Below are 10,147 nucleotides of genomic sequence, written 5' to 3'. Positions count from 1 at the left end.
CAGTGGAACTCAGAAGCACCCAATTCTTCGTTGACAATGCTGTGAAAATAGCTCTGCCGAGTTGCATTACTGTTCACGTGCTTCGGCAAACTCTCGTGTGTTCCTGACAGACTACTACACTATGACTGAGGTAATCTGAGGCGCCACTGTCACGTACAGTTTCCTGGAACTTCGTTATTTCGGTCTGGTTGGTAAAGTATTCGGCTTCAGACAGCTCAGCAGCGTTGTCATGCGTCTGCAACACGACACATTAACGTGCAATCTAGGAAATGACGTGTGGGTATTAGTCCTGCATTGCAATGAAGACGCTTAAAATATCTGTTGTTGAGAACACTAATGTCATAGTGGCATGTAACTGAGTTGTTTAGTATCGCCAATTGTAGAAGCGAAGTGTGGTAGTAGAGTGATTATGAAAGTAGACTTGTACTCAGGGGAAACTTGATGATCCAAATGTTGTCTATCCGTCATCCTTTGGCATTTTCTGGCAAATGGCTCTGAGCACTATTGGACTTAACTTCTAAGGTCATCAGTCCCCTTGAACTTAGACTAATTAAACCTAACTAACCTAAGGACATCACACACATCCATGCCCAAGGCAGGATACGAACCTGCGACCGTAGCGGTCGCGCGGTTACAGACAAGCGCCTAGAACGGCTCGGCCACCTCGGCCAGCCTTTTTCTGGCATTTGTCTGAACTACATCAAGAGAATGTCGGGATAATTCTTCGCACAGTACCACCACCTATTTCCTTCTCAATTACATTACAGTCCAAGTTTGTGCATCTTCACCAGTAACTCCCACTGTCGACGGGTGTTGAACTCAAACCACTGTTCCTTCCACCCGTTGCTTATAGAACATCACTTTTTCTATTATTGATCTTTCTGATTTTTGGAATCACACTCTAAATATAGTCCCTGTAGTCATTAAAATAATTACAATAATAATAAACATTTAGCAAGCGACGTTTTGCAACAGCAGACTAGCTAGACCAGCCATCATTGCGTGATAGAAGAAAAAAGTTTCAAAACATGAGCTTTGCGAATCATCAGAGATCATGAGTGCAGAAGCCACCAAGCTCAGGCCTTGGCTGCGTGGGCGAACATGACGCTGTACGGGAAGGAGTAGACGGTGCCGCCCGGCAGAGTGTCAGCGCGTATCGTACCGTTACTGTAGGCCTCTGCCACGCAGTCCTGTATGAAGGCCTCCCGCAGCTTCTGCGGAATCCTGCCGACGAACGGGTTTATCGCAGTTATTGTATCTGCAACACACAAAGCAATGCAAGAGGATGAGGAACAGCGTGAACCATCTATAAATGTTGATCTTAAATATATTTGGTATTGCAAAATGAATTAATTTTCTCTCTGTAGTGGAGTGTGCACTGATATGAAACTTTCTGACAGATTAAAACTATGTACCGAAACGAGACTCGAGCTCGGGATCTTTGCTTTTCGCGGGCACGTGCTCTGCCGACCTTTTTTTGTGGATCTCATTTTGTTCTACACTACCGGCCATTAAAATTGCTACACCACGAAGATGACGTGCTACAGACGCGAAATTTAACCTACAGGAAGAAGGTGCTGTGATACGCAAATGATTAGCTTTTCAGAGCATTCACACAAGGTTGGCACCGGTGACGACACCTACACCGTGCTCACATGAGGAAACTTTCCAACCGATTTCTCATACACAAACAGCAGTTGACTGGCGTTGCCTGGTGAAACGTTTTAGTGATGCCTCGTGTAAGGAGGAGAAATGCGTACCATCACGTTTGCGACTTTGATAAAGGTCGGATTATAGCCTATCGCGATTGCGGTTTATTGTATCGCGACATTGCTGCTCGCGTCGAGATCCAATGACTGCTAGCAGAATACGGAATCGGTGAGTTCAGGAGGGTAATACGGAAAGCTGTGCTGGATCCCAACGACCTCGTATCACTACCAGTCGAGATGACAGGCATCTTATCGGCATGGCTGTACCGGATCGTGCAGCCACGTCTCGATCCATTAGTCAACAGGTGGGGACGTTTGCAAGCCAACAACCATCTGCACGAACAGTTCCACGACGTTTGCAGCAGCATGGATTATCAGCTCGGTGACCATGGCTGCGGTGACCCTTGACGCTGCATCACAGACAGGAGCGCCTGCGATGGTGTACTCAATGACGAACCTGCGTGCACGAATGGCATAACGTCATTTTTTTCGGATGAATCCAGATTATGTTTACAGAATCATGATAGTCGCATCCGTGTTTGGCGACATCGCGGTGTACGCACATTTGAAGCGTGTATTTGAAGCGTGTATTTGTCATCGCCATACTGGCGTATCACCCGGCGTGATGGTATGCGGTCCCATTGGTTACACGTCTCGGTCACCTCTTGTTCGCATTGACGTCACTTTGAACTGTGGACGTTACGTTTCAGATGTCTTACGAACTGTGCCTCTACCCTTCATTCGATCTCTGCGAAACCCTACATTTCAGCAGGATAATGCACGACCACATGTTGCAGGTACTGTACGGGCCTTTCTGGATTCAGAAAATGTTCGAATGCTGTCCTGGCCAGCACATTCTCCAGATCTCTCAGCAACTGAAAACGTCTGGTAATTGGTGGCCGAGCAACTGGCTCGTCACAAAACGCCAGTCACTACTCTTGATGAACTGTGGTATCGTGTTGAAGCTACATGGGCAGCTGTACCTGTACACGCCATCCAAGGTATGTTTGACTCAATTCCCAGGTGTATCAAGGCCGTTATTACGGCCAGAGGTGGTTGTTCTGGGTACTGATTTCTCAGGATCTGTGATCCCAAATTGCGTGAAAATGTAATCACATGTCAGTTTAGTGTATATTGTTCGTTGAATTTTTTCGGGGCTGAACTACCGTGCCGGCGCCCGACTGAGCTACCGCTGTACTTCCGCCAGTACCTCGTCTCCTATCCTCCAAACTTCACAGAAGCTCTCCCGCGAACCTTTCTGGACTAGCAACGGTCCCGAGTTCGAGTCTCGGTCCGGCACACAGTTTCAATCTGCAGCAAATTTCATATCAGCGCACATGCCGCTGCAGAGTGTAAACATCACCCCGACTGAGGCTAAGGCGTGTCTCCGCAGTATCCTTTCTTTTTTAGAAGTGCTGGTCTTGCAAGGTTCGCAGGAGAGCTTCTGTGAAGTTTGGAAGGTAGGAGAGGAGGTACTGGTGTAAATAAAGCTGTTAGGACGGGTCGTGAGTCGTATTTGGGTAGTTCAGTCGGTAGGGCACTTTGTAATCTGCCATGAAGCTTCATAAGTATTGCTATTTAAGGGAAGAATATTTTTCTAAAGCATCAACGTTCGTTACCATTTAACCTAGGGATATACTGAAGCTTTTTAAAAACGAATCGATGTTCATTCTGTAGACTAAAATGAGCTACAGCGTTATAGCACTTATTTTGTTTACCAATTTATTTAATTTTTCTTGTGAGACTGAGGCCTTCAAATCCTTACATCAAACCAGACTTTCTCTAAGACTCTCTTCTAAGGAAACATTGGAATAAGCACCAGGTACCTATTATAGATAATGATAAAGTAATTATAACAATTATAATAATAACAATAATAATTGCTACATTGAGTAAGCACTGTAATAAATATATTTGAGAAGGCGACGAGCAGAATCGCGGTTTGAAGGAGGGTCTTGGCGCTCGGTCCTATTTGACGTAGAAACATTTGGTGAGAACTTTTTGGTTTAGCCCGGACCCGTGCCATTTTGTATAGCCATTCGATCATTTTTCTTACTGTAGTACGTTGAATTATGTTAAGCAAGATTTGAATGATGAACCTGATATGACGTACAGGCCAATTCTGCGAATCGATTCATTTCTTTTGGAAAAGATTTTAATTTGGCTGAAATTATGGTTCGCTGATGGCAATATTTGTACTCTTAAGTGCACCGTCAGGATTTTACGTGCGAAAAACACGCTTTTCTGGGAGTCTTTAAAGTCGTAGTTGAAACTCTGCACTCAAGTTGATAAATAGATAAACTCCAAACTAAAATATTTTATCTAGTGATCTTTATCCGTTATCGCAATACGACGGTCTACGTTCGAGCTAAATGTTGCACGTAAAAATCATTCTTATGTCAAGCTTCCTGTTCAGAACAACCGATACTGTCACCGCTTAAAGCATGTTTCTTTCCTCCTGACTCAAACTACGGGACTTAACTTCTTAGGTCATCAGCCCCCTAGAACTTAGAACTACTTAAACCTAACTAACCTAAGGACATCACACACATCCATGCCCGAGGCAGGATTCGAACCTGCGGCCGCGCGGTTCCAGACTGTAGCGCCCAGAATCGCTCGGCCACTCCGGCCGGCACCGACAGACAGCTGCGGAGTAATACTTCCAGCATAAAATAAACAAAACTGCGTAATAAAATTTAAGACCACCGCTTCTGTTACGTTAAAGGAAGTTTGCTTGTTAATACTATGGAACGAGGAGCGGAACTTCTGAAACATGCTGCCGACCGTTACGAGAACTGAGGCGAGGCATACACAGCAATTGTTGCGGTCTCTGCAATGTAAGTGCCGTGATTTTGCACCCTGTAAATACAAACTGTCTTCCCAGTTCCAAAAGGACGCCTTCAACATCCGCATTGTAGGATGAATTGGCTCTAAATGCACACTTTCTTCATAGAGAAGAAGAAAATGTTCAAATGTGTGTGAAATCTCATGGGACTTAACTGCTAAGGTCATCAGTCCCTAAGCTTACACACTACTTAACCTAAATTATCCTAAGGACAAAAACACACACACACACACACACACACACACACACACACACACACACACACACACACACACACACACACATGCCAGAGGGAGGACTCGAACCTCCGCCGGGACCAGCCGAACAGGCCATGACTGCAGCGCCTTAGAACGCTCGGCTAATCCCGCGCGGCCATAGAGAAGAAAAATACGGCTTGTCATCAAGGGATGGCTGTCACATCGGGGATTGTATATTGATGAAGAGGGTATTTGTCAACTTCTTAGAGGATTCAGTGACGATTTCAGTCCGGTCGGCGATAGTAGAGGAACATGGTACAAAGGAGAGAGCCAAGTTTCGTGGTATAAATATTCTGCAGTTATTGCCGTATTTTATTTATAGCCAAACAGATTACTTTTCGCATAGCCCACAAAATAAAATAATGCATGTCGATGATACGTAATTTAATGTATAACATTCACATGTTATCCCCAAATCCAATATGCATTTCATTAAGGTCCAATATAGCTTTTAACCCAATATACGTTTTACTATTATTTATTTTATTTGCAATTATTTGCAGATGGCTAATTGTAGTACCATACACTATTCAAAATAAGTGAATTTAGATAGCAGAAACATATGAACGGTTAATGAACTACCCTACTATATTCTCATAATTTTATTTCCGTACTTCCCTCAAATCGTCCGTGAACTGTATATCACTTACTTATAACATTTTGTTCATCCACAGAACAGTAGCTGACGTCCTCACTGCAGCATGTCTTTACAGATAACCCAGCTTCACGCAGGTATTTCCTCAGGTCGGCCTTTGGATTCTGCGTGCGTAGGTAGGGTGGCTCGAACTGGCGGTAATCCTGCAACGGACCAAGCACACTTACTCTTAAATGTGATCAACACACACACACACACACACACACACACACACACACACACACACACACACACACACACACACACAGTAATGCTTTTCAAGTTGGGATAGTCGACATTTTGTTTGCTGTGACTGATTACGTTAGACAACCGTTAAAGTTTGATGGAGTTCCATAGCTCTATGTTCCACTAGACGTAAGTATTCAAACTTATCGTGACTGCTCTAATAAGACAAATAAATTACAGCTTACCGTCATGTAGGCACTCCAACGAGAAGACTTGGCCAGTGTTTCGAACATCATATAGATGGGACCGCCGGTCACGATGATCAGAACAGTTTCACCCCCGGGGGACAGAAGTTTGCTGATGTTCTGAATGGCAACTCTGCAATGAAGAGCTTCATATCAGCATGACCCTGATTTATAAACAGTCAGCTGAACAGAGGTAGCGGAATAACTACTTGTATATCACCTGTGCTTAACAACATGTTCATTGCAAATAAGAATTGGTATGGTACTTCAGCACCTTTGTGGTATGCTCGATCCAGTTATATTTATTTTCAAGCTGTAATCCGATGATTTTAGTGTTGTGGAACTTGTCGTATTTTAGATACATGCTGGGAGTAAACCTCTTATAAGTTCCGCGCTGCAGATAATGTATTTTTTAGAAGTTTAGCAGCAAAGAATTGGCTAGTAACCGTTTATTGCTGTGCATGAAATTTTTATCAGCTAATGTATGTTAGATTTGTCATTTATTGCAATGTTTGTATTATCTGAGAACAAAACAGATTTGGCATCTGATTATGTTGCTGACGGAAGGTTGTTAACGTGTACAAGAAAAAGTAATGGCCCTAAGATGGAACCTTGTGTGTAACGACATGTAATTATTTACCCATTGTACAATGCCTTACAGCTTAATACAGGACTGTTTCTTATAGATACCCCTTGTTTCATATCACAGACCTGCGACTGAAAACATTTTACTACATTTCCTGTTATACCATAATAATGCGAATATACAATATGCAACACAATTAAAGGACCACCACGGGGTCCCGGGTTCGATTCCCGGCGGGGTCAGGGATTTTCACCTGCCTCGAGATGACTGGGTGTGTGTTGTCCCCGTCATTTCATCATCATCCAGGAAAGTGGCGAAATTGGACTGAGCAAAGATTGGGTAATTGTACGGGCGCTGATAACCACGCAATTGAGCGCCCCACAAACCAAACATCATCATCATCATCATAAAGGACCACGTTTTTAAAACCTCGTGCTGTCTTCCACTACGAATCAGAAGTTCGAAACTTCACACAGACGTGCCTACGACCTTCTTCAGTAATGATGCAAATGTGTGGCACCCTGCGATGTTACGCTCGGGCGCAGCAAAGCTTCAAACAAGGCGACAGATGCGCAAAAACGTGTCACATGCTGGGATGCTCCCCACACCCGTTCTTACATAAATTTCAATCCCTATTTTCAAGGCCCTGCAATGGCGGTCAGAACTGTGACGCCCAGCGTTAAAATCAAGTTGTCTGAGTGACCAGGCAAACTTCTTCAAATACACCTCCGCTCAGAATCGACGCTAAAAGGCCTCCGGCAGTGGCATAAAGACCGTCCGATGAAAATACTCCTTCACTTGGGGCATTGATTCCCACAAACTTCGAGGTCGAAAACGAAAGTTTGCAGTACGGTGAGAAGTGGAACAACGCTCAGGACGACGCCCTGACACTGCTAGCAACCGCGTCATCTCTTCTCACTGAATGTGGGCTTCCTAATTTAGAGTGTAGTGCCACCGCAATTTATGCTCTGGTATACAGGGTGCAACCGGTAGGCACCCTCTAAGACCTGCAGTTCCCCAACATCGTCACATGACACACGCACACGTTTCTTGAGTACTACAAAACTGCACCTGTACAGAGATTTCGACACCCATTCAAGTGAGTGGCGCACCGCTGCTTATCTAGCGCCTTAGGACAGGCAACCCCTTCGACAACGCTTACATTCCACATTCCCGCAAGCAAGAGTTACATCAGCAGTTTGACTTCTGCAATGTGAGAAGATCATAACTGTCGCCCTATGATTAAAAAACAAGGCAATATCGCAGTCTGGCTGGAATACTCTCAAATTCTGAAAGTGGCAGGGATAAAATACAGGGAGCGAAAAGCTATTTATAATTTGTATAGTAACCAGGTGGCAGTGATAAGAGTCGAGGGACATGAAAGGGAAGCAGTGGTTGGAAGGGATTGAGACAGAGTTGTAGCCTCTCCCCGATGTTATTCAATCTGTATATCGAGCACGCAGTGAAGGAAACAAAAGAAAAATTCGGAATAGGTACTAAAATCCATGGAGAAGTAATAAAAACTTTCAGGTTCGCCGATGACATTGTAATTCTCTCAGAGACAGCAAAGGACTTGGAAGAGCAGTTCAATGGAATGGACAGTGTCTTGAAAGGAGGATATAAGATGAATCTCAACAAAAGCAAAACGAGAATAATGGAATGTAGTTCAATTAAGTCGGGTAATGCTGAGGGAATTAGATTAGGAAATGAGACACTTAAAGTAGTAAAGGAGTTTTGCTATTTCTGGAGCAAAATAACTGATGATGGTCGAAGTAGAGAGGATATAAAATGTAGATTGACAAAAGCAAGGAAAGCGTTTTTGAAGAAGAGAAATTTGTTAACATCGGGTATAGATTTAAGTGTCAGGAAGTCGTTTCTGAAAGTATTTGTATGGAGTGTAGCCATGTATGGAAGTGAAACGTGGACGATAAATAGTTTTGACAAGAAGAGAATAGAAGCTTTCGAAATGTGGTGCTACAGAGGAATGCTGAAGATTAGATGGGTAGATCACATAACTAATGAGGAGGTACTGAATAGGATTGGGGAGAAGAGGAGTTTGTGGCACAACTTGACTAGAAGAAGGGATCGGTTGGTAGGACATGTTCTGAGGCATCAAGGGATCACCAATTTAGCATTGGAGGGCAGCGTGGAGGGTAAAAATAGTAGAGGGAGACCAAGAGATGAATACACTAAGCAGATTCAGAAGGATGTAGGCTGCAGTAGGTACTGGGAGATGAAGCTTTCACAGGATAGAGTAGCATGGAGAGCTGCATCAAACCAGTCTCAGGACTGAAAACCACAACAAACAAACAAACGCAGTCTCAGAGAGAGGCTATTCGCAAATAATGCTGCTTCATATAGGGAAGTTGCTGTACCATAAAATTTTAAGCGAATACATGAAGACCCATAGAGAATGGACGGTCGATGCAGGGGACGGCAGTAGACTCTCAACATAATCAAATTAATATATTTTGCTATTTTGCATGTATCGGCATAAAGACCCATTCTTATTTTGTTACACGAATGTCACACAATTAGCGTCGTTAAATTCCAACATTTATGCGTTCAGACGGCTTGACACTGATAGTCGAAAAACCAAATGCCTGATTGAGATTCACTGGAATAATCCTAAAGAAAAGCTATCTCCTGCAAAAGAGGTAACTCAAAAAACTCTTGACTGATGCTTGAGTAATTCTCGTTATTGTGGGACATATCAGATAGGACTGATACAGGAGAGAAAGAAGGTCCAAAAAAAGAAGAGCACTTTTTCGTGACAGATCGCGCAATTTCAAGCGGGACGTGTCTTTTGCGAGCGATCACGTCGCTAGTGCAATGCGTGATGAGGCTGCTTACCTCTGATCCTGCACCCAGTGCAGGCAGAAGAAGGAGAACACCTTTGGGAACGGTCCCAGCCTCCAGACGTCGGTTTCTTCAATACGCGGAGTGCCAATGTCCAGCTGACGGAAGCGCAGACGTGGTCCGGAGAACCTGTCTGCAGCCTTGGCTACCATGGCGGGGCTGATGTCTACAGCGAGGACGCTGACTCCTGGTGGCAGTCGCGGCAGCAGCTCGTTTCTCGTGACGTCACCAGCACCGCAGCCAACGTCCAGCACAGTGCCTTGCTCGCAACGCCAGTCCAGGGCCGGCCACAGCTCCCGTAGCACCTTGTTCACAAACTGCTGCTGGAGGGTGCTAGATGTGGCGTACAGATCTGCGTCGTTCATTTTACCTGTAACGTCATTATCATAGCTGTTGTCATTATGAGGCGATGGGCGTATGTAGGCAATGTGGACACGAAGAAACCAAGTAAAAGAGACAGTTTGTTGTGCTGGTGCCCCCAGGGACATTAGAGACTAAATAAATTCAACCTCGGATAGGACAAGATTACAAAATGGTGCGTAGCTTCTGGTCACTTCGCTCGGCGTCAAAAAGAATACGAAAAGGATCGAAGACGATCCAAACTGGAAATCTTACGTGGCTACATCGCCTGACAGACCTATACAGGGTGTTACGAAAAGGTACGGCCAAACTTTCAGGAAACATTCCTCACACCCAAATAAAGAAAAGATGTTATGTGGAAATGTGTCCGGAAACGCTCGATTTCCATGTTAGAGCTCATTTTAGTTTCGTCAGTATGTACTGTACTTCCTCGATTCACCGCCAGTTAGCCCAATTGAAGGAAGGT

General features: G+C 44.3%; 1 protein-coding gene across 1 annotated transcript; it reads right to left on the bottom strand.

Annotated features, from left to right (window-relative positions):
• Positions 1 to 1,076: 1,076 nt before the first annotated feature.
• LOC126188657 (juvenile hormone acid O-methyltransferase-like) lies at positions 1,077 to 9,686 on the bottom strand. The gene is made up of 4 exons (XM_049930261.1): positions 9,316 to 9,686; positions 5,877 to 6,009; positions 5,462 to 5,609; positions 1,077 to 1,258 (listed from the first exon to the last, which is right to left on the bottom strand). Exons 1-4 carry the CDS (start codon positions 9,684 to 9,686, stop codon positions 1,077 to 1,079), a joined length of 834 nt encoding a protein of 277 aa, XP_049786218.1.
• Positions 9,687 to 10,147: the final 461 nt, after the last annotated feature.

The sequence above is a fragment of the Schistocerca cancellata genome, chromosome 5 (genome assembly GCF_023864275.1).
Source record: "Schistocerca cancellata isolate TAMUIC-IGC-003103 chromosome 5, iqSchCanc2.1, whole genome shotgun sequence".
Classification (NCBI taxonomy): Eukaryota; Metazoa; Arthropoda; class Insecta; order Orthoptera; family Acrididae; genus Schistocerca; species Schistocerca cancellata.
The sequence above is the reverse complement of the archived record's forward strand: the minus strand, read 5'-3'. Positions and strand labels throughout refer to the sequence as shown.